The 23,666-nt window shown below is 42.6% G+C and overlaps 1 protein-coding gene across 2 annotated transcripts in view; it reads left to right on the top strand.

The window, feature by feature from the left end:
* Nucleotides 1–23,666, top strand: part of crfb16 (cytokine receptor family member B16) — a 72,131-nt gene that overhangs the window by 21,584 nt on the left and 26,881 nt on the right. Inside the window, exon 2 of one of the 2 annotated variants that reach the window (XM_041209303.1) lies at nt 10,660–10,783. The exons of the other annotated variant lie outside the window; for it this stretch is intronic. Coding sequence (XP_041065237.1) covers nt 10,660–10,783 — 124 coding nt within the window. The remainder of the gene's footprint in view (nt 1–10,659; nt 10,784–23,666) is intronic. 2 annotated transcript variants of the gene reach the window in all.

The raw sequence follows: 23,666 nt of genomic DNA, 5'->3' as shown, positions 1-23,666 counted from the left end.
TCAACCCCAGATGGATCAAGGTCTGTCCCAAGTTCTAAAAGTTTGGGTTAAGAAAGGAGGTACCCTCTTAGGATTAGGAAACCAGGGATTAATTTAGAAGGAAAAAAAAAATTTTAAGACATGTCCCCTCATGTGACAGTGTCACATCAGCTGGGACATGTCTATGAACTTTAATAAAAAAATTTATTTGAATTATAAATCCTTAATAAAACCTCATCCCACCCATGGATGAGGTTTCATGATAAATGCAAAGGCCGCCTAGGCTCTTTGCCTGCCCGGCAACCTTAAGGTTGGACGGACAGCTTTGTTAAGTGTTTTAATTCGTTTTTAAATGGCTTTAATAGGCCTTTGACAGTTTGGCGGGCACGCAGCTGACTCTGGTGTGTGCCCGCCAAACTGAAATTCGGAATGATACCCGGTGACATTGGGACGCACGCCTGATGTCACTGCGTGTCATTTTACGCATCGGTGAGCAGGGCCCACCCCCGCATGCCGACCCGAAGATTCTGGCCTATGAGTCATAAATAAAAGGTAGTCCTAATAAATCCAGTAGGAAAATGAGGAGAAAGTTCTTTGCTTAGATTGGTTAGAATTGGAACTTACTACCAGAGGAATGGTAAACTAGATAAGTATCTGAGAGAAAGGGGAATAGAAAGATATGTTGAAAGTCTGAGATGAGGCAGAGAGAATGAAAGGAGTCTCATGTAGATACAAACACCATTGCATACTGGGCTGGATGGCCTGTTTCTCTATTGTATATTCAGTGTTATTCTATACAATACCTGGTTGCAATGCATTTCCCAGGCACTGCTGTTCTCAGACTTTTGTCAATCACACGGTGGAAATGGTATTTGAACTCTTGGAGGCTTGCTGACACTTCCTGCATGAGTTCTCAGTTAAGGAGGCAATTTCAAACTGAAGGGGCAAGTGCACAAAATAAATGTTTGAATGATGAGTGGACCATAGAATCAAAAATGTTTACAGCATAGAAGGAGGCCATTTGGCTGATCAAGCCTGTGCTGGCTCTCTGCAAGAGCAATTTAGCTAGTCCCAATCTCCTGCCCTCTCCCCACAGCCTCCCTGCAAATATTTTCTCTGCATATGGGAGGAAGATCGAGGACAAGCAATATAAACTAAAGGATATGATTCAAATGGGGTGCAGAAACAGAAAGACCTGAGGTTGTATGGGCACAAATCATTGAAGGTAGTAGGCAGTTTGAGAAAGCATAGAGGATCCTGACCTTTATAAATCGAGGTGTAGAGTGCAAAAACAAGGGAGTTATGACAAAACCAAAACACTGGCCTCAAGTGGAGTATTGTGTTCAATTATGGACACAACATTGCAGAGGGGGTGTGAAAACATGACAGGAGTTGCAGAAAGATTTACAAGAATGGTTCCAGGCATGAAAGCCTTCAGTTACATGGATGGATTGGGGAAGCTGGTTCTGTTTTTAGAGAAGAGAAAGCAGAGAGGAGATTTGATAGAGGTATTCAAAATCATGAGGGACCAGGACATTGTAGATAGGGAGAAACTGTTTCCATTGATGGAAGGGTTGAGAACCAGAGGACATCTAGGTTGTGAGTTTGGGAGCTGCTGTCAAAGGAGCCCTGACAAGTTGCTGCAGTGCACATTGTGGATGGAACCCACTGCAGCCACAGTGATGGAAGAATTGGTTGTTTAAGGTGCTGGATGGGATGTCAGTCAAGCAGGTTGCTTTATCCTGGATGGTGTTGAGCTCCTTGAGATTTGTGAATTAATTCAAAATATTTTTTTCCCATCTTTTCTTGCTGCTACGTTCTGAGCTCTTGTTGAACTAGTTTTGAATGTGTCGGCCCTTATTCTCTAGCCAGCCATTATTAATAATGGGAAGCTTGACAGTACGTGTTGTCAGATTCTTTTTTTTATTCATTCACGGGATGTGGGCGTCACTGATTAGGCCAGCATTTATTGGCCATCTCTGATTGCCCGTGAGAAGGTGGTGGTGAGCTGCTTTCTTGAATCACTGCAGTCCATGTGGTGTAGGTACGCCCATAGTGCTGTTAGGGAGGGAGTGCCAGGATTTTGACCCAGCAACAGTGAAGGAACAGTGATATATTTTGAAGTCAGGATGGTGAGTGGCTTGGAGGGCAACTTCCAGGCTGTGGTGTTCCCATCTATCTGCTGCCCTTGTTCTTCTAGATGGTAGCGGTCATGGGTTTGGAAGATGCTGTCTCCCCTCCCCTTAACCTCTCTGTTTACGAAATGGTTAATGAATTTAATGAGAAGTTACTCAAAATGGCCTACTGCAATCAAGACATTAGCATGAGTCACAAAGACATTGGTGCATATTGGCACCATTGTCTGAATACAGCATTGTTCTTTATTTAGACAAACTTAGTCACCCTCATGGATCTGTTTGTACATGCAGTGCCTAGTGTGAAAATGAACACTAATGGCCAAGAACATTTCAGATTAAATTTCTGGTCTAATATCACAAAATAATTTGGATGGGTTAACATGAATGGGTAGGTGTTGTTGATACTAAGCTGAATTCCTTTGCCCAGGGCTAGGGAGGGAAGAGCATTGAGCCACAGTTGCCACATTGAAATGCTATCCAGTGACTCCTGTCAACAACTTGATGTTGCCAGTGATGCTTCTTGACGGTGCTGCCTCAGGTGAGGGTGGAATTGGGATTGGAATTGATGTCTTACTGCTCTGGTCAAATAGCCTGATAATACTGATTCTGAAAGCATGATTACTTGGATGTCAGTGCCAACCTGCGTAATTACAGGCCAATTATGAATGTGCTAGAAAAAGTTTGCCTTCTTTAATTCAAGATGGAATTACAAAATATCTAGATGAAAAGAAAGGAAGAACTTGTCATTTTAAAGCCAGGGCATTACTTTTGTAGTGTAATCACTGTTGTAATGTAGGAAACATGCCAGCCAATTTGCACACATCAAGGTAACACACAGCAATGTGATAAATAACCAAATAACATTTTGTTTCATTCATTCATGGGAAATGGGAGTTGCTGGTTAGGCTGGCATTTACTGCCCATCCCTAATTGCCCTTGAGAAAGTGGTGGTGAGCTGCCTTCTTGAACCACTGCAGTCCATGTAGTGTAGGTACACCCTCATTGCTGTTAGGGAGAGAGTTCCAGGATTTTGACCCAGCGATAGTGAGGGAATGGAGATATATTTCCAAGTCCGAGTGGTGAGTGACTTGGAGTGGAACTTCCAGGTGGTGGTGTTCCCATGTGTCTGCTGCACTTGTCCTTCTAGATGGTAGTGGTTGTGGGTTTGGAAGGTGCTGGCTAAGGACTCTTGGTGAGTTTCTGCAGTGCATCTTGTAGATAGTACACACTGCTGCTACTGTGTATCTGTGGTGGAGGGAGTGAATGTTTGTGAATAGGGTGCCAATCAAGCAGGCTGCTTTGTCCTAGGTGGTGTAAAGCTTCTTGAGTGTTGTTGGAGCAGCACTCATCTAGGCAAGTGAAGAGTATTCCATCACACTCCTAACTTAAGATAATAGATAGTGGACAGGCTTTGGGTAGTCAGGAGGTAAGTTACTCTCCGCAGGATTCCTAGCCTCTGACTTGCTGTTGTTGTCACAGTATTTATATGGCTAGTCTTATTCAGTTTCTGGTCAAAGGTAACCCTGAGGATATTAATAGTGTGGGGTTCAACAGTGGGAGTGCTATAGAATGTCAAGGGGTGATGGTTCAGATTCTCTCTTGTTGGAGATGGTCTTTGCCTGGCACTTGTGTGGTGCAAAAGTTACTTGCCACTTGTCAGCCCAAGCCTGGATATTGCCCAAGTCTTGCTGACTTTGGACATAGACTGCTTCAGAATGCGAGGAGTCGTGAATGGTGCTGAGCATTGTGCAATCATCAGTGAACATCCCCACTTCTGACCTTATGATGGAAGGAAGGCCATTGATGAAGCAGCTGAAGGTGGTTGGGCCTAGGACACTACCCTGAGGAACTCCTGCAGTGATGCCCTGGAACTGAGGTGATTGACCTCTAACAACCACAACCATCTTCCTTTGTGCTAGGTATTACTCCAGCCAGTGGAGAGCTGTACCCCCTCATTCCCATTGACTCCAGTTTTGCTACGGCTCTCTGATGCCACACTTGGTCAAATGCTGCCTTGATGTCAAGGGCAGTCACTCTCACCTCACTTCAGGAGTTCAGCTCTCCTGCCCATGTTTGAACCAAGGCTGTAATGAGGTCAGGAGCTGAGTGATCCTGGCAGAACCCAAACTGAGCATCAGTAAGCAGGTTATTGCTAAGCAAGTGCCACTTGATAGCACTGTTGATGACCCCTCCTATCACTTTACTGATGATCGAGAGTATTCTGATGGGTTGGTAATTGGCCAGGTTGGATTTGTCCTGTTTTCTGTGAACAGGATATAGCTGGGTAGATGCCAGTGTTGTAGCAGTACTGGAACAGCTTGGCTAGGGACATGGCAAGTTCTGGAACACAAGTCTTCAGTACCATTGCCGGAATATTGTCAGGGGCCATAGCCTTTGCAGTATCCAGGGCCTTCAGCCATTTCTTGATATCTCGTGGAGTGAATCAAACTGCCTGAAGACAGGCATCCATGACGCTGGGGGTCTCCGGAGGAGGCCGAGATGGATCATCCAATCGGCACTTCTGGCTAAAGATTCTTGCAAATGCGTTAACCTTAACTTGCTTTTGGTTGTATTGATTGAGGCATTAAATTTTGGGCAGGACCCCAGAGAAACCTTCTTCAAACAATGTCACAGGGAACACCTCAGGGAACAGATGGGGCCCCAGTTTAACATCACATCTGACAGACAGCATCACTGACAGTACTACGCTCTCTCAAGCACTGTGCTAGAGTGTCAACCTAGATTATGTGTTCAAGTCTCAGGTGTGGGGCTTGAACCCACAAACCTCTGACTGCGAATGTACTCCAGAGCCAATTAAGTATAATCGGAAGTAGGGACACAAGTTTCAGCAGGCCGATTGTGCTTGATACTCCTCTTCAGGAATTTTGAGGAGGCAATAGGTGTGGTGGATAAAGGACATACATTCTGTACAAAGAGCTTTAGGAAATCTTTGATAAGGTACTACACAAGAAGCAATTGGAGAAGATTTAAGGGGTTTGGAATTAAGGGTAGAATGCTGCATTAAAAGCTGGTTGGAAGAAAGGAGACAGAATAGATAAGGACAGTTTCCCAGAATAGCACAAGGTGGGTAGCCATGTGTCACAGAATTCTATTCTCGAGCCACTTCTGCTCACTCGGTGTACAAATGATTTTGATATAGAACAGAGTGAGCGCTGTCCAAATTTGCAAGCAACACCTAAATAGGAAGCATTGTAAATAATTTTGAGGACTGAAGTAGACTGCATAGGGAAATCGATAAGATGGTAGAATAGGCAAAAAAGTAATAGATGGAATTCATTAGCACCATATGTGAGGTGAAAGATTTTAGTTTAAAAAATGTAATTATATCTTGAATGGGGAAAGCTGGGTGATGTGGAAAAACAGAGACTGTGATGTTCAGATTCAGACCTTAAAATCAACACATGAACTGCATAAGATCGTAAACAAAACAAATGAAATATTGGTGTTATGGCGAGAAGTGTAGAATATAAAAGTTAAGATTTAAAAGTGAATCTTTATAAAGCTTTGGCAGATGACAGTTAAAGCAATGCTTTTCTGGGCTCCATAGGTTGGGGCAGTGGAGATAATGCAATGTAAATTCATCAGGAAATAAAAGCACAGAGAAAGGCATGAAAAGTCAGGGCTGCTTTCATTAGAACAGAAGAGATTAAAGAGTGATTTGATGGAGGTGTTAAAAGATTACATAGAATTACACAGAATCTACAGCACAGAGAAAGGTCATTTGATCCATCTTACCTATTGCTGTGCGAATGTTTCACATGAGCCTCCTCCCTAATTACCTTTTCTCACTCGAGCCCCATGTTCCTCTTTTCACTCTCCCTCATGTATACATCAAGTCTCCCCTTAAATGCATCAATATTCTCCATTTCCACCACTCCATGTGGCATCTTCTACCCATAAATTCCTAATATCCCTTATAAATCAATTTCTCATAATTTTTTATTTGATCTGTTAGTGACTCTATAAAATTTATGGCTGCTAGTTCTGGACTCACCCACAAGTGGGGACAATCTCTCCACCTCCACTCTATCAAATGCCTTAATAATTCTATCTCATCTCCTCTTAGTCCTTCATTTTCTGGAGAAAGGCACCTGGGCCTTCTCAATCTTTCCTGATGATTGCATCCTCTCAATTCTGGTAGCGTATTTCCAAATCTTCCTTTCAATTTCCCCAGTGCTTCAGTATCTTTTTGTACTGTGGAGACAAGAATGGCGTACTGTATGAGAGGAGAATTTTCCCCTGGTCGGGGGAGGGTTGTGTGGGGGTGGGCGCGGACCCAATCGGTGCCCCCGATTGGGTCCGTGCCGCCATTTTATGTGGGCGGGCCAATTAAGGCCCGCCCAGTGTGATACGCGCCCGGAAGTGCTGTGCGCTCCCAATGTGGGCGGCGGGTGGGGTGGGGTGTGGGTGGGTTCCCTGAGTCGGGAATGTGCTCTTTTACGCATGTGCGCTAAAGAGTGCAGAAATCTCCCTGAGGCATTTTATTAATTTTACTTCCAATCTCCACCCCTCCATCATTTTCACGTGGTCCATCTCTGATACTTCCTTTCCCTTCCTTGACCTCTCCGTCTCAATCTCTGGTGATAGACTGTCCACCAATATCCATTACAAGCCTACCGACTCCCACAGCTACCTTGACTACAGCTCCTCATACCCCGCTTCCTGTAAGAACTCCATCCCATTCTCTCAGTTCCTTCGCCTCTGTCGTATCTGTTCCTATGATGCTACCTTCAAAAACAGTTCCTCTGACATGTCCTCCTTCTTCCTTAACCGAGGTTTTCCACCCACGGTCATTGACAGGGCCCTCACCGTGTCCGGCCCATCTCCCGCGCATCCGCCCTCACGCCTTCTCCTCCCTCCCAGAAACATGATAGGGTCCCCCTTGTCCTCACTTATCACCCCACCAGCCTCCACATTCAAAGGATCATCCTCTGCCATTTCCGCCAACTCCAGCATGATGCCAGCACCAAACACATCTTCCCTTCACCCCCCCGTTGGCATTCCGTAGGGATCGTTCCCTCCGGGACACCCTGGTCCACTCCTCCATCACCCCCTACTCCTCAACCCCCACCTATGGCACCTCCCCATGCCCACGCAAAAGATGTAACACCTGTCCCTTCACTTCCTCTCTCCTCACCGTCCAAGGGCCCAAACACTCCTTTTAAGTGAAGCAGCATTTCACTTGCATTTCCCCCAACTTATTCTACTGTATTCATTACTCCCAATGCAGTCGCCTCTACATTGGAGAGACCAAACGTAAACTGGGCGACCACTTTGCAGAACACCTGCGGTCTGTCCGCAAGAATGACCCAAACCTCCTTGTCGCTTGCCATTTTAACACTCCACCTTGCTCTCTTGCCCACATGTCTGTCCTTGGCTTGCTGCATTGTTCTAGTGAAGCCCAACGCAAACTGGAGGAACAGCACCTCATCTTCCGACTAGGCACTTTACAGCCTTCCGGACTGAATATTGAATTCAACAACTTTAGGTCTTGAGATCCCTCCTCCATCCCCACCCCCTTTCTGTTTCTTCCCCCTTCCTTTTGTTTTTTCCAATAATTTATATAGATTTTTCTTTTCCCACCTATTTCCATTATTTTTAAATATTTTTAAATCTTTTATGCTCCCCCCACCCCCACTAGAGCTATACCTTGAGTGCTGTACCATCCATTCTTAATTAGCATATTCGTTTAGATAATATCACCAACTTCAACACCTCTGTGTTCTTTTGTCTGTGACATCTTTTGATGATCTGCTCCTATCACTGCTTGCTTGTCCCTACAACCACACCACCCCCCTCCACTTCTCTCCCCCCACCCCACATCTTAAACCAGCTTATATTTCACCCTCTCCTTGGATTCACCTAGTTCTGTTGAAGGGTCATGAGGACTCGAAATGTTAACTCTTTTCTTCTCCGCCGATGCTGCCAGAGCCGCTGAGTTTTTCCAGGTAATTCTGTTTTTGTTTTGGATTTCCAGCATCCGCAGTTTTTTGTTTTTATTTTTTTTTTATCTAAAGTTTCTAATGTTTAATAAAGGAGAAAAAAATCTTTGGACCATGTTCCCTGATGTGAACCTATCATATGAGCTGGATCATGTGTATTAATTTTATTAAAATTTTTTCCAAGATTTCAAAAACATGCATGAAACCTCATCTCACCCATTGATGAGGTTCCATGAAAAATGCGAAGGCCGCCTGGGCTCTTCGCCTGCCTGCCAACCTTAAGGTTGGACAGATAACTTTCTCAAAAGGGTTAATTAGTTAATTAATGGCCTTAACAGGCCTTTGACAGTTCAGTGGGCACACAGCTGACTCCGCTGCATGTCCGCTGAACTGAAAATCTAAACGACACGCGGTGACGTTGGGATGCACGCCTGACAAGACCCCGTGTCATTTTATACCTCGGCAAACGGGCCCCACCCCTGCTCACTGAGCCGAATGTTATCTCTCTGTTTTTGTATTCTATTCTGCTCAAAATGAACCCCCAGTTCTTTGCTTACATTCTTTTGTGGCCTTATCAAGATGTGTTACTGCTCTTTGTGACTTATGTATCTGTATTCACAGATCACATTGCTCCTCTACCCCATTTACTTTCCTACCTTCCAAGAAATAAGTAGTTCTTATATTCTTCCTGTCAAACTGAACTGATTCATCTCCCACCTCACTAAATTGAATTGTGTTTGTCATTTATCCAGTCACTCAGCAAGCCTGTTCACATTTTCCCTGCGTTCTGGTGTAATCCTCCACATTACAACACCACCCCACTGCACAATTTGTTATCAACTACAAATTTCTACAAAATATCTCCATTTTCTGAGTTCAAATCATTTCTGGACCTAGCAAACAACAAAGGCCCCTGCTAACAGTCTGAGAAAATTCCATGAATTCCCAACCTCTCTTTTCCGCTTTGTAGTCATCTTTCACTCCATTCAGCTACCTGGCCCCTGACTCTATACAGCCTGCCCTTTTGCATCAGTCAGGCCTTATTAAAGGCCTTCTTAAAGTTCATGCAAACCACATTCTCCGTATTACCTTTCTCTACTCTGAAGCAATAGACAGAGTAGACTGTTTCCAATGATTGAGGAAGTTTAAAATGAAAGGTCTATTTATAAGATGAGATACAATAGATGAAGGGTAGGGAGAGAAGAAAGACTCACACTTATATACTGCCTTCCATGACAACAAGATGCCCTAAAGCATTTTTAGCCAATGACGTACTTTTGAAATGGAGTCATTGTTGTAATCTGGAAGAAGGTTCTGTTTATACAGAAAATGTTGAGCCTATGGAATGCAGTACCAGTTAGAGATTGAAGCAGGCATCCTCTCAGGGATCCCTGACACTATTTCGAAGAAAAGTAGGGGAGTTTACCCCGGTGTCCTGGTCAATATATATCCCTCAAACAACAAAAACTAGTAATTTATCCCTTCCTCAACCTCCTGCTGGCTGGCTTTTACTCTGCCTCTCTCCTGATTCATGTTTTCCCCCCTTCTACCCTTCTCTAGCTCAAGCTGCCACTCTTTTCTCCCTTCCAATTCACGTAGACATTCTCCTTCTTCTTGCCCTCACCACTATTCCCAGCTCTCATTAGCTATGGACAAATTCAGTGAGGTTACGTGCAATGGCTGGGAACTATTACTGAAGACTATATCGAGATCAGGTATCTCCTCCTACATTGTGCAGCAGAGTACCACCTCTTGAAGCAACAGCAGCTGCAGTATTAGGATTTAAGTGAGGAGTGGAGACAAGAACACGGGTGAGACGAAGAGACCAGAGTGACAATGAGAGACAATGCCAAGAGCAGTGGTGAGCATAGATACACAAGAACATTAGGGACAGGAGAAAGTCAGCTCCTCACACCCGATCCACTGCCACTCAGTTGGATCATGACTGATCAGTACCTCAACTTCATTTAGCTCCATATCCTGTGATAGTCTTACCTAACAAAAATCTATTCATGTCAGTTCTGAAAGCTCCTAATGTCCCCCAGTATCTTTCTCCTTTTGTGGAGAGAGTTCCAGATTTCTACCACCCTGTTTTTGAACGAGTGCTTCCTGATTTCACTCCTGAATGCTGTAAGCTCTAATTTTAAAATGGTGCCCCTTTAGTTTCTCTGTATCTGCCCTCGCAAATCCTTTCACATTTTAAACAACTTGATCAGTCACCCCACAACTTTGTCTCCATCGGGGGAAGAGCAAAGTGAGACAGAGAGGGGTGGAATCAGGAGCAGAGATAAAGAACAGAGCTGGGAAATAACAGTGAAGGATGGTGAGGGACGGAACTAAGAGCCACAGTTAGAAATGGAGCCAGGGGCAGAGCTAATTTTCATGTGCAGGTGCGGACACATCTGCACAACCCTGATGGCCCATGTGAAAACATCCAGCAAGCATCTAGTACGTTAGCCTACCATCACTCACTCATTAAATATAAGAAGGGATACTGTTGCAGAGTTGTTGCATTTAATATTCTGCATGTATTGTTTATGTTTCAAATGGATTTGATTACTTGCCTTTTGAACCTCTAGGCCTTGAAAGATTGCCAAAACCCAAGAATGTGTTTGTAAATTCAACCAACATGAGGCATATCCTGAGGTGGAGTCCTGTGAGAGTTCCTCTGGAATACATCACTTACTCAGTATATTTTCAAGGGTATGTACAATGTATGGGATTCATTTTGACAAAGTGCTTTCAGCACTTATAGAAAGAAATAACTTGCATTAATTCCAAAACTCTTGACAGCAAATGATGTATGGTTGTAATACAGGAAATGCAGCAGCCAATCTGTGCACAGCATATTCCCACAAACAGCAAAGTGATGATGTTCAGATAACCTGTTACCTTGTTCTAGTGATATTGTTTGAGGGATAAATATTGACTAAGACACTGGGAAGGATAACCTGCTCTACTTCCATGGAATCTTTTATATCCTTTCGAGGAGGCTATTGAGGCCTCAGTTTAACATCTCATTTGAAAGACAGTGCTTCTGACGGTGTAGCACTTCCTTTGTCACAGGATTGGAGTGTGGCCTAGATTATGGGCTTGAGTTTTTGTATTGGAATTTGAATTCAAAGTCTTCTGACTTTTGGTGTCATGACCAATGTCACAAAAATAGATTAGCTAGTCATCCATCTAATTGCTATGTGTTGGACTTTGCTGATCATTGAGCCTGCTCCAACATTCAATGAATCATGGCTGAACCTTAACATCAATTCCACCTTCTCCCCATATTCCCTGATTCCATTATTGACCAAAAATCTATCAATCTCAGTCTTGAATATACTCAATGACTGAGCATCCATAACGTTCTGGGATAGAGACATGTTTATTGTTCTTTAGACGTTCTACAAAATCCAGGCCATACTTTTGAGCAAAGGCAGTAAGCTGAGGGCCTGTGATGAGGTCACAGCCATGGAATTGGCCAAAACGGGTAGGTGCAAATTTCAAGGGAGTTCTTTTCCTGAGACGGCAGGGGGAGTCCACCAGATTTCAGCAGGATCTAGGCCATAGCACCCAAGTTCACACTCTCAGAGTCAGACATTTAGATGTTACCATCACCATAGTAGCCACCAATCATTTAAATGCCCCCATTTTGAGTCAAAGTGCTGTGCCTGTGGGAAAGTCGGTCATATCCAGATAGCATGCTGGAGTAGAGGAAACAGTAATTTTCCAGGTTGTGGTAAAGGTCCAGATCACATCCATGCATATGGTATATCTAAAGCTTGCTCAGAAGTCTGGAAATCCTTGAATTTGAATATGATAGATGTGGAAACAGAAGTTGATGTTATCGAGCAGGGTGATCAAGAATTGCACTCAGTCAGAGAGCAAGACAAACAGCACATGGAAGATAAGTGTAATAGGGCTGAAGATAAAATTCCAGTGCCCACAACAAAAATGAAAGTTGGAGATTCACAACTTTCATCGTTGATACAGCTGCAGCAGTACCTGTTATCTTGGAAGGACAGTACAAGAATCACTAAGTCACATTCTGTAGGCAAAACAGACGTGGAACTGACTAGTTATTGCAATAACAGTATTCCAGTATTAGGTGAAGTTACTGTTGGTAACATCCTATTACTGATGATACATCCTATTACTTGCCATTGATAGTAGTTGGAGGGAACAAAGCCTCCCTGTTGGGAAGAAATTAATAGGATAGATTCTTGATAAGCAAGGAGGTGAAAGGTTACCAGGGCTATGTGGGAATGTGGAGTTGAGTTTACAATCAGTTCAGCCATGATCGTATTGAATGGCGGAGCAGGTTTGAAGGGCTGAGTGGCCTACTCCTGCTCGTGGTCGTATGTTCATATGTAGTTGACTTCAAAAGATATGGTTAATCTGGGCTGTGTTATTTATGGTAGGGGTCAATAATTCTACGTCTGACGTTGAGGGAATGCTAAGAAAACACCGCCTATAATAATTTATCATCCCTAAAAATGATTTAAGTTCAGAGGCGTTCTTGTGTGTGGGTGCCTCTCTTATTGCTTTAACCTTCTCTTCCACTGGGTGTAACCCCTGAGAATCTACCTGATGGCCCAAAAAGATTACTTCCTTGGCTCGAAAAGTGCATCTTTCCTTTTTCAGTTGCACTCCTGCTTGTAAAAAGTGCTTTAGGACTTCCTCTGGGTTAGCCAAATGTTCCTTTTCAGTGAATCCAGTTATCGGCACATTGTCTAAGTAGACTACAACCTGGGGTAGTCCTTACAGTAAACTTTCCATTGTTCTCTGAAAGATGGCACAGGCTGAGGAAACACTGAAAGGCAGGCATGTATATTGGTACAACCCTCTGTGGGTATTATTTGTGATGAGTTCTCAGGAGGCATCGTCCAATTCGAATTACTGATATGTATGACTCATGTCAAGTTTTGTATACATTGTCTCTCCTGCTAGCTTGACATACAGGTCTTCAATTTTTGGAATGGGGTTCATATCCAGTTTGGTTGCTCTGTTGACCGTTAGTTTATATTCCCCACAGGTTTGGATGCTTTGGTCTGGTTTAAGCACAGGGACTATGGGTGTTGCCCATTCTGAGAACTGGACTGCTTTTATGACACCCAACCTCTCTAGCCGGTTCAGCTCAGTGTCAACCTTCTCTCTCAGGCCAATGGCACCGGTCTTGCTTTCATGAAGCAAGGGGTTGCTTCTGGATCCACGTAAACCTTGGCCTGCAGGCCTTGGATTTTTCCCAGTTCATCCTTGAAGTTGGTGGCATGCTTTTTAAGCCGCTCTGGTGGCCCACTTGCTCTCAACTGGAAGATTTCGGACCAATTTAATTTAATTTCCTTCAACCAATCTCACCCAAGAAGGCCCTTCACCTACTACCACTATCATGGGTAGCTGCACTGATTGGTTTCTATAGTAGACAGTTACTCTGCTGATACCTTACATTTGGATTTTTTCTTCTGTGTATATTTTCAACATTGCTGATGTTTGCTCCAAATTTAATTGATGTTCACCATTATTTAAATATCTGAAAGTTTGTTCTCCATTTACAGTAGTAGAAGCTCCCGTGTTTACTTCCATTTTTGCTGGTTTGCCATTCACTTGTACTGTAACAAACGTTGACTCTGTCTTCCCAACTTTCATGTTAAACAATGAGTTGATGTCAGAATTTCAAGCTCTGTAGATTCACTGGGCTTTTTCTGTTGTTTGCAAGCTTGTTTAAATCTTTCTTTGTACTGTCTCATTATATGTCCACCTCTGTGACAAAAGTGACATTCTACTTTCTTAAACTGCCAATCGCTAAATGACTGATTGTTTGCACACTGATTAAAGTTGTTCTTTAATTTAGCTGCTAAATAATTTCTTATTTTTCCGGTTAACGGGGGCTATTTCCCACTTCAGGGCAGAGTCTCGCTTTTTCATGCCACTTTTGACTGACTGTTCCTGCACGATTTGGAGTACAGTGCCATTTTGCGCTCCTTGGATTGCTTTTGAATCTCTTACAGAGCTTTCCATGGCCAGCACTATTTCTAACGCCTAATTAAAATCCAGATTCACTTCAGCCAGCAATCATCTCTGAATAGTGTCTTTTTCCACACCACACACTAAACAATCTCTGAGCACGTCATTCAGAATCTCACTGAACTTGCAATGTTCCGTTAGTTGCTTCAAATTTGCCACGTAGCTGGCAATTGTTTCACTTGGGGCTCTAATTCGCGAATTGAGCCTGAACCTCTGCATCATGACTGAGGCTTTGGATTGAAAATGTCCCTTCACGAGGTTTAGTCCTGTGAAATTCTTCGAACCTGGGGCACTGGATGCCATCAAACTTCGAATCAAACTGTAGGTTTTGTTCCCACAAGAACTCAAGAGGATTGCTTACCTCTTCCTCTGTGATTTAATTTGTTTGAAAGAAGAATGCTATATACTATATACTGAGACCAATCGTCTGTGGCTGGCTCAAAGGGATCAATTCTACCACTGTTGCGTTTTGGGTGAGTATATCTTCTGTTATTTTAAATGGACGTTGAATACTCACAATTGCTGTGTGAGGTGCAGTACCGATTCCAATTTATCTTGATTTATCCTGATTTACCTTCATCCCCAGTTTGTTATAGTGTGGCCTTGTCACCTATTTGTAATAGCATTGATCTGCAGACAACTTACTAAGTGGAAGCATTAGGTTTATTTACAATACAGCCAGCAGCAACCACACGTGTGTATTCAACTCCATCTCTATCTCTACACTGACTGTGGATGTTGCTTTCATGCTGCTAACACATTGGTTTACACAGATCATGTGACCCTACATCACAGGACTATTCTTAAAGGTACAGTCCAATATTTAACAAAACCATAATTACTATAGCATTACAAAGCTGAAGTCAAGATAAAGGACAATGTACAGTCGACATTTTGGGAGACTAGTTCAGAGCTTTATGCACAGTTAGAAGCAGGAAGTAAAGAGCTGAACAGATTAGAAAGAACACGGGCAATCTAGAGGGTGAAGAGCAGTGAATGGGCTGCACCCATTGTAGTAGTTCAAAAAGTAAAAGGGTCCTTTCAATTTGAGAAGGTTAGAAGCAAATGGTAAATAAGGTAATTGAGAATGATACTTACTGACGGCCTACAAGTGAAGGTTTGTTTTCTAATTTAGCCAATGGAAAAGTGCTCAGGAAGATAGATTTGTCAAATGCATATTTGCAATTAGAATTAACTGCCAAGATCAAGGAACTTATTACCATTCATACACACAGAGTTGTACCAGTATGAAAGGTTACCATTTGAGGTGCCCATTGCTCCCACAGAGCATTATGGATCTGGTACGAAGTAGAATGAAAGGAGTCCTAATTCTTAGATGACATTCTAATTAGTAGTAAGACAGACGAAGAGCACATTGTAAAGTTGGACAAACTCCTAGGTCAGCATCAAGATTATGGCATCAAAGCTGAAAAGCACAAGTGTTTCTTCATGGTGTCAAGTGTAACACACCTGAGTCTCCAAATAGATGGCGAAGGTATGCACACAATGTGACAGATGGTTGAGGGGATCTTGAAAGCAAAGAGACTAGAGAGCAAAGAAGAACATAGAACATTCATAGGATTGTTGTGTATTTTTCTAAGTTCACCCCTGACTATAGCTAAGACATTTACTCCATTGTATCAACAGCTCAGAGATGGAATAGATTGGCAATGGTCCGTAGACCATCTGAAAGCATTTGAAGAAGTGAAGAAATTACTGACTTGAGATGCTGTTTTGAACCACTGTGATCCCAATAAACAATTGGTTTTACTGGGTGTTGCCTCTTCACAGGGGTTAGGTGTGGCGTTATCTCATATAAAGGAAATGGTGTTGAGAAGCCTGTAGCTTATGCTTCACATATTCTAACAAAATCAGGGCAAAATTACTCAAGTTGAGAAAGAGGCATAGTGATCATATATGGTGTTACGAAGTTCCACAAATACTTATACAGTAGGAAGTTCACTTTGTTAGCTGACCATCTAATCCTTATGATCACATTTGGTTCAAAGAAGGGAGTAGCATCCCTCGTGGCAGCATGGCTTCAGAGATGGGAGTTGGTTTTGATGGCCCATTAGTACGATATTAAATATCATTAAGTCAGCAGGTCAGCAGAACTCATTCTTTCAAGATTTCCCCTGAGGGCTAATTCATTTCTAGCCACTGAGTTATCTGTCAATTACTTTACATACACAAATGACATGCCAGTGTCTGCCAGAGAGATTGGTGGAGAAACTCAAGGCTGAGCAGCTCAGTAAAGTGCTCAATTATGTCATGAATGGCTGGCCTAAAGAGGTGTGATGGTAAAAATTGCAGGAATATTTCACTAGTAGAAATGAACTGAGTGTAGATCAAGGCTGTCTCCTATGGAGTTTAAGAGTTATTATTCTACCAAGCTTTAGAAAGAGATTGTTAGAGGAACTTCATCAAGATACTCCCTATGAAAAGAGTAGCAAGAAGCAATTTATACAAGAGTAGATAGAAAATTGAAGCGTTGGTAAAAAGTTGTGATGTGTGTTTCAGAATGGGAAATGATCCAACCAAGGTCAAACACAAAAAAAACCTGTAGGAATGGTTGATTTATTTGAAGTGGAAGGGAAAGAGTTCTTTGTTTTGGTTGATAGCTGTAGCAAGTAGATAAATGTTGATTCTATGCCCAATACCACAAGTACCAAAATTACTGAAGTTTTTAGAAGTTGGTTTGTAATTTATGGGTTGCCAGAGGTATTGGTGTCAGATAATGGTCCACAGTTTACATTAGAAGGATTTGAAATATTTCTAAGTAAGAATAGAGTCAAAAACACTCTAATACCACCATATCATCTAGCATCAATTTTTAAAAATCATTCATGGGATGTGGGTGACGCTGGCTAGGCCAACATTTATTGCCCATCCCTAATAGCCCTTGAGAAGGTGGTGGTGAGCTGCCTCTTGAACCGCTGCAGTCCATGTGGTGTAGGTATACCCACAGTGCTGTTAGGGAGGGAGTTCCAGGATTTTGTCCCAGCGACAGTGAAGGAATGGCAATATAGTTTCATCAATAATTCACATGGTGTTGAACCCGTAATTGAATGAGGCATTGTTTGATAATTGAGAAGAAAGCTGGAAAGTTGAGTTTCCAGAGTATCTTTGAATAACCTCTTCATACCAGATTTTAAAGTCTCTCTCAGCTAACCCATTTGATGAGTGGCATGGAGGGGAACTTCCAGGTGGTGGTGTTCCCATGTGTCTGCTGCCCTTGTCCATCTAGAACATAGCAGTCATGGGTTTGGAAGGTGCTGTCTAAGGAACCTTGGTGAGTTCTTGCGGTGCAACTTGTAGATTGTACGCACTACTGCTGCGTCTGTGGTAGAGCGAGTGAATGTTTGTGGATGTGGTGCCAATCAAGCCAGCTGCTTTGTCCTGGTTGATGTCAAGCTTCTTGACTGTTGGACAAAGCAGCCCGCTTGGTGGCACATAGTGCTACAGAAAGAAGCATACATTTTAGTAATGATTTGACGTGCTGGACAGGTTTCTACTTGAACAGATAGTTATGTACTTGAACTAGGTCCTTGACTAGAAAGCCATGCCCCCCAGGATTACATGCGCTTAATGCTCATTCATCAAGAAAAATCATGTGACCCCTAATAGGCAGTAGGAAAAGGCTATACCTTTAATCTCTACATTTCCTCGCCCTTTAGTTTTTTTACATTTCCTATGAACAAAGAACATTTTAATCCACAACATATACATATATACAGGTCAGGTGATGAAAGACTAAGAGTCTGAGGTAATTTTCTTATTCGATTAGAGTGGCATAATTCTACCACTTGATGTTCTCCCACTGGATCAACATGATCAGGAACTGCAGCATCAGGTACATCATTAGAAAGTGGGAGTTCAGGGTTAGGCAACTCTACAGAAACATCGGGTATGTCTATTCTAGGCCAATCTGTAACTTCAGGGATTAATGGTTCGATGTTAATCACAGGCAGAATAGTTGGTTGTTGGAATGTCGCTTTATAGCTAAGGTGATCCACATGCTTTTGAACAATTCAGTCTTCCACTTCCAACTGGAAGAACAAGGGACCAGTTTCTGAGACAATTGTACCAGGAACTCAACAAAGTCCACTTCCAAAATTTCACATGAAAACTGTGTCTCCTACACTGTGCAAGCTTTGCTATGTATATTTTGATTCAATTTTTGATTAGTCTGATCCTTCTCTAACTTCCCCTCTTAGTTTGGAAACACCAGACTTAATCTTGTACATGGGCAGCGTTTTATCAATGACTCACATGGTGTTGAACCCGTGGTTGAATGAGGTGTCATTTGATAATTGAGAAGAAAGCTGGAAAGTTGAGTTTCTAGAGTATCTTCGAATAACCTCTTCATACCAGATTTTAAAGTCTCTCTCAGCTAACCCATTTGATGAGAGATGATATGGTGCTGTTTTAATATGTTTAATTCTATTTAAACTCATGAATCTCTGAAATTCTGTACTGGTGAAGACAGTACCATTATTGAAACAATGGCTTCTGGTAGGCCTTGTATACTAAGACATTGGTGCAGCTTTTCAATAGTTGTATTCAATGCTGGTGATCTGACTTCATACACATCCATCCGCTTCGAATGTGCTTTTTTAAAATTAGATCATGGGGTGTGGGCACCACTGGCCAGGTCAGTATTTATTACCTATCTCTAACTGCCCTTGTTCAGAGGGCTCTTAAGAGTCAATCACATTGCTGTGGGTCTGGAGCCACATGAAGGCCAGACCAAGTAAGGACAGCGGATTTACTTCCCTAAAGGGTATTAGTGAACCAGATGGGTTTTTACAATAATCGGCAATGATTTCATGGATTTTTTTATTGAATTCAAATTTCATCATCTGCCATGGTGGGATTTGAACCCAGGTCCCCAGAGCATTACCCTGGGTCTCTGGAATACCAGTCTCGTGACAATACCCTATGTCACCCACGATCAATGAAACATGGTACCTAAGAATGGATCTACATAATCAATATGTTGTTTAACCCAGGTTTGACCAGGCAACTCCCACGGATGTAGTGGAGCTGAAATGGGCGACTGCTGTTGTTGCTGACACTGGAGACAGTGCTTGACCATGCTTTCAATGTCATTGTATCTTCACACAAGAATCTGCATCTTCGAAATTCCTGGGTGTGCACTGTGAAGCTCTGTCAAGAGTGGTTCTCCTCCTTGTGAAGGGACGATAACTCTTGATCCCCACACCAAGATTCTATCTTGACTACTTAATTCTTGGGCATAGAATGGCCTTATCTCTTCAGACACTGGTGAATTCGACCATTCTTATAAAGGACTGTCCTCTGACTTTTGACAAAATTGGATCTCTGTTTGTCCAGTTCCTAATTTGCTTCGTACACACAGGTAAAGAGCCCAAGAAATTCAATGCAAGCACAATTTCATGTGGCACTGAAGCATGTACAATGCTATCTGGTAACGGGAGATGCCTGAGTAAGTCCTCATTTGCAATACGCAAGCCAGGACAGTGCATAATGGTATACTCTTACGACGATCATATCAAAGCCCAACTTTGAATTCTTGCTGAGGCTATTGGCGGAATGGCCTTATCCTCACTGAATAAACCCATTAATGGCTTATGGTCCAACACTATGGTGAAATGTCATCCATGTAGATACTGATGGAATTTCTTCACTCAAAATATCATCGATGAACCTTCCTTTTCTAGTTGTGAATAACCCTTCTCGGCTGCAGAGAGGGTTCTGGAGACATAGTCTATTGGCCTTTTGGATTTGTTTTCTTTTTCTGTTTGCCGCAGAGTTTTGACTGTCCTTCGTTTTGATTTCACAGTCAGCCAAATTTCTCGCTGGTGAAATCTTAGCTTGGTTCATGTGGTAATCTGATGAGTAATATACCTTTAGGAAGAATACATAATGGAAGATCACATAATCATTGCGCGCTTAAAATCGATGTTGACTTATGAGAGTAAACGGGGCTGAATGGTGTCGTCGTGAACACCACAAACTTACCCGTCCCGCAACGTCATTGAGTGTGTGTCGCAGTGCTCAGTCAAATGCTTCAATTTCAGTTGCGATGAACTCGCCCGGACCCCTTACTCTGGAGCTGAACTTAAACCTCTGCATTATTACTGATGGCTTCAGCTGAAGATGCGTCTTCATGAGGTCTACCAATTCATTAAAGGATTTAAAATTGGGCATGTTTGGAGCCATCAGACTGCAGATGAGGTTATATGTCTTGCTACCACAGACACTCAAAAGAATTGCTTCCTGCTTCTCCTCCATGGTAATTTCGTTCGCCACAAAATAAAAACCAAGGTGCTCCACATACTGGCTCCAGTCTTCCATAGACGCATCATAGGGATTGATTCTGCTGACGAGTGGCATCACTGGTGAGTATGCTTTCCTTTTATTCTTAAGAACCGATGGTACTCACATTCACAAGGCGAGGTGCAGTATTGGAGCTATTTTACCTTTGTGCCGAATGTAATGCCTTGACGTATCAAACAGGTTTCTACTGGAACAGTTAACTTTACTACAGAGGGCTCTTTCAGAAGCTACACGCTTGAACCGGTTCCTTGACTAGAAAGCCACACCTCCCAGGATTATCCACACTCAGGGCCTATTCGTCAAGAACAATCACGTGACCCCTAATAGGCAGAAGGAAAAGGCTATATCTTCAATCACTACACGATTGTGAAGAGGTCTTTGCAGAAGTATTTGCTAGGTGACAAACTAGGCAGTAATTTCCATATTTCCCTATGACTCAGGCTAGACAATTTCCTGTTCTCTTGCAGAATAACCCCACAGTCTACAATAGGTTGCTCACATTATGAGTTAGTGTCTAAACATGCTCATTGGACAAGGTTTAGTTTAGTTGAGCCTGACATCAATAACTAAGTAAGAGAAAAGCAACACAAAGTGAAGATGAGCCATGATACACAAAGTGTGGAACTTAGAGTTCAGTGCTGGTCCGAAGGTTATGGTGAAAAATCACTGAGATGATAAAGAGAAGTATGTGATTGGAGTTGTTGTAAAGTGACTAGGTGCATTCACATATCTAGTGTAGATTGGAGGGAGAATTTGTCAGTGTCACATAGATCATTTGATTGAATGATGAAATCTGACAAAGGGAGAGCATGAGAAACCTCTGAGTTTAAATTCCTCTCACATCCCAAAGTGAAAGTCAGAAAGCAAGCAAAGGTCACAAAGAAACTGGAACATACGAACAAGTAGCAGAACAAGGGGCCATTCAGCCCCTTGAACCTGCTCCGCCATTTAATAAGATCATGGCTGATCTGATAGTAGCCTGAAATCTGCATCCCACCAAAATCCTAGCACCCCCTTGCTTACAAAGAATCTATCTACCTCTGCCTCAAAAATATTCAAAAGGCTTCCACCGCCTTTTCAGGAGGAGAGTCCAAAGACTTACGACCCTCTAAGTGAAAAAATTTCACCTCATCTCTGTTTTAAATGGTTGACCCCTTATTTTTAAACAGTGACTCTCTAGTTCTAGATTCTCCCACAAGAGGAAGCATCCTCTCCACATCCACCCTGTCAAGACCCTTCAGGATCTTATATGTTTCAATCAAATTGCTTCTTACTCTTCTAAGCTCCAGCAGATGCAAGCTCAGTCTGTCCAACCTTGCCCATAAGACAACCCACCAGTAGACCAAAGTGAGCCAGTGTCTCTGATTAAGACAAACCGATCAATGCCAGGGTCCAAATCACTAAGTGGAATTGGTAATCAAAGTCAAAGCTCAGACTTGACACAATCAGAGGAGTTGAGAGAGCAGAGCCAAGTTAATGGCAAAGGAAGGAAATACCCAGACAGAAAGAAAAAGAAACCAGATAGGTTAATTGAAAACATAAAGGAAGAAGAAAAAAAACGTTCTTTTCATTATTTCTTGCCAAACGATGATTTTTTAAACATGTAAATGACTCTGGAAGTATCAGTCATATATGTTTTCCTTGTGATTAAAGTAAAAACAAATATGCCACCCCACCTGTTAAATTTTCAGCTATTGTTAACATTGGCTTTGTCATATTGTAATCTGGGAACCTACATACATGTACAATTTTACATTTCAATATATAAGTTGTTTTTGAACTGGGATGTGAGTGTAGTATATTGCAAGATCTGAACATTGCGTTAGGAATTAGAGATAGTTTAAGTAAGTTCTACTTGTAATTGTAGGTGTTGGGAATGAGTTTAGCTTTAAAGCTTAAGTTTGATTTGTATTTGTGTGTTAAGAAGAGGTCAAATAGCGTTTTCGTTTCACTTTAAAAGGTGCCTGCATTTCTAATGAGAGTTTTATGACTGTTTCAACCAAGTAGAGAAACTAAGCTGTTGCTTGGAAACAGGGGTCCAGAGAGGCAGGGCCCTCCCACAGACACACAGGAGAAACTGGAAACAGCAGTTTGATTTGGAAGCTGCTTGAATTCAGTTGGTTTTGAAGATGGCTTCCAGGGGAGACTGGAGCAAAGGGGACAGATAGCCAGTCCCAAGCTAAGGAAAAGACCCTCAAAATCCAGTGAGTGGAACAGGAGAAAGTCCCAAGCAGACTTTCTGGTCAAAGGAAGGACATGAACTGGGAAAAGGACCAGTTCTGTGGAAGTGAAAATAAGGAGCAGAAAGGAAGGCTCCAAATTTCAAGCTTAAAGGAAGCAGATTTAAAGCGAGAGGTCAGAAGGTCTAAAGAGACAGCCGAAGATCTGTAACTCTTTGCTATGGGCATGTGAAGCAGTGGTTGTATTGTTGACAGCTGAGTCAGTGAGAGAGAGAATGCATGGAAGACAGCTTGAACCCAGGGGAGAGGAACATTGGAGGGAGAGTTCAAAACCCTGGAGGTGAACCCTTGCGGAAGGTGTCTGAGAGAAAGCATCGGTTTGGGAGAAGATTCCAAAGTGAGTTCTTGGAGAGTGGAGATTGGAAACCCTCGTGTGAAAGACAGAGTGCAGTGAGACCAGTTGGTGCACAGTGTGACAAATGTCTGGGATGGGGCATGGGGGAGTTGAGGAGAGATCCATAGCATCTGATTGAGGTGGCATCGTCACTTGGTTTCAGGTTGTGGTATGTCTGACCATAGGTCGCCTTACTTATGGTGTACTTACTGTGGACATTAGAGTATAAGATAGCTTTTATAACCTGTGCTATCCTTATAAATATGTATCTGTAGAAGTATAGTTTTGGTGAAGGAGTATCGTAATATAGTTCATCTTTTCTTGTTTAATAAATGTTTTAAGCTTTTGTTGAAAGCTCATTGGTTGTCTCCAGTGACTTTGTTCAGTAGCCCCTCTCCACGTATCTAAACAAACAAATAAAAGTTAGGATCTATCAAGCTGGGTTCCACCCTGGGATCAGGCTTGTCCAGGGGTAACCTCAGCTGGGATCATAACAAATGTGTTAAATTGCTCTGTCAGGTGCCCTCTGTTGGAGAGGTGTAAAAAAGTTAGTTCGATAATGTTTGCCTGCAGTTAAGCATGTGTGATTCTTACTCAGTGCCATACACAACACTGACGGTATGGCAGGTATGGCTCGGTTAGTACCATCCTCCCTTCTGTACTACAAGTTTCTGGG

The sequence above is a fragment of the Carcharodon carcharias genome, chromosome 2 (genome assembly GCF_017639515.1).
Source record: "Carcharodon carcharias isolate sCarCar2 chromosome 2, sCarCar2.pri, whole genome shotgun sequence".
Classification (NCBI taxonomy): domain Eukaryota; kingdom Metazoa; phylum Chordata; class Chondrichthyes; order Lamniformes; family Lamnidae; genus Carcharodon; species Carcharodon carcharias.
Note: the sequence above shows the minus strand (reverse complement) of the source record. Positions and strands in the feature narration are given on the sequence as shown.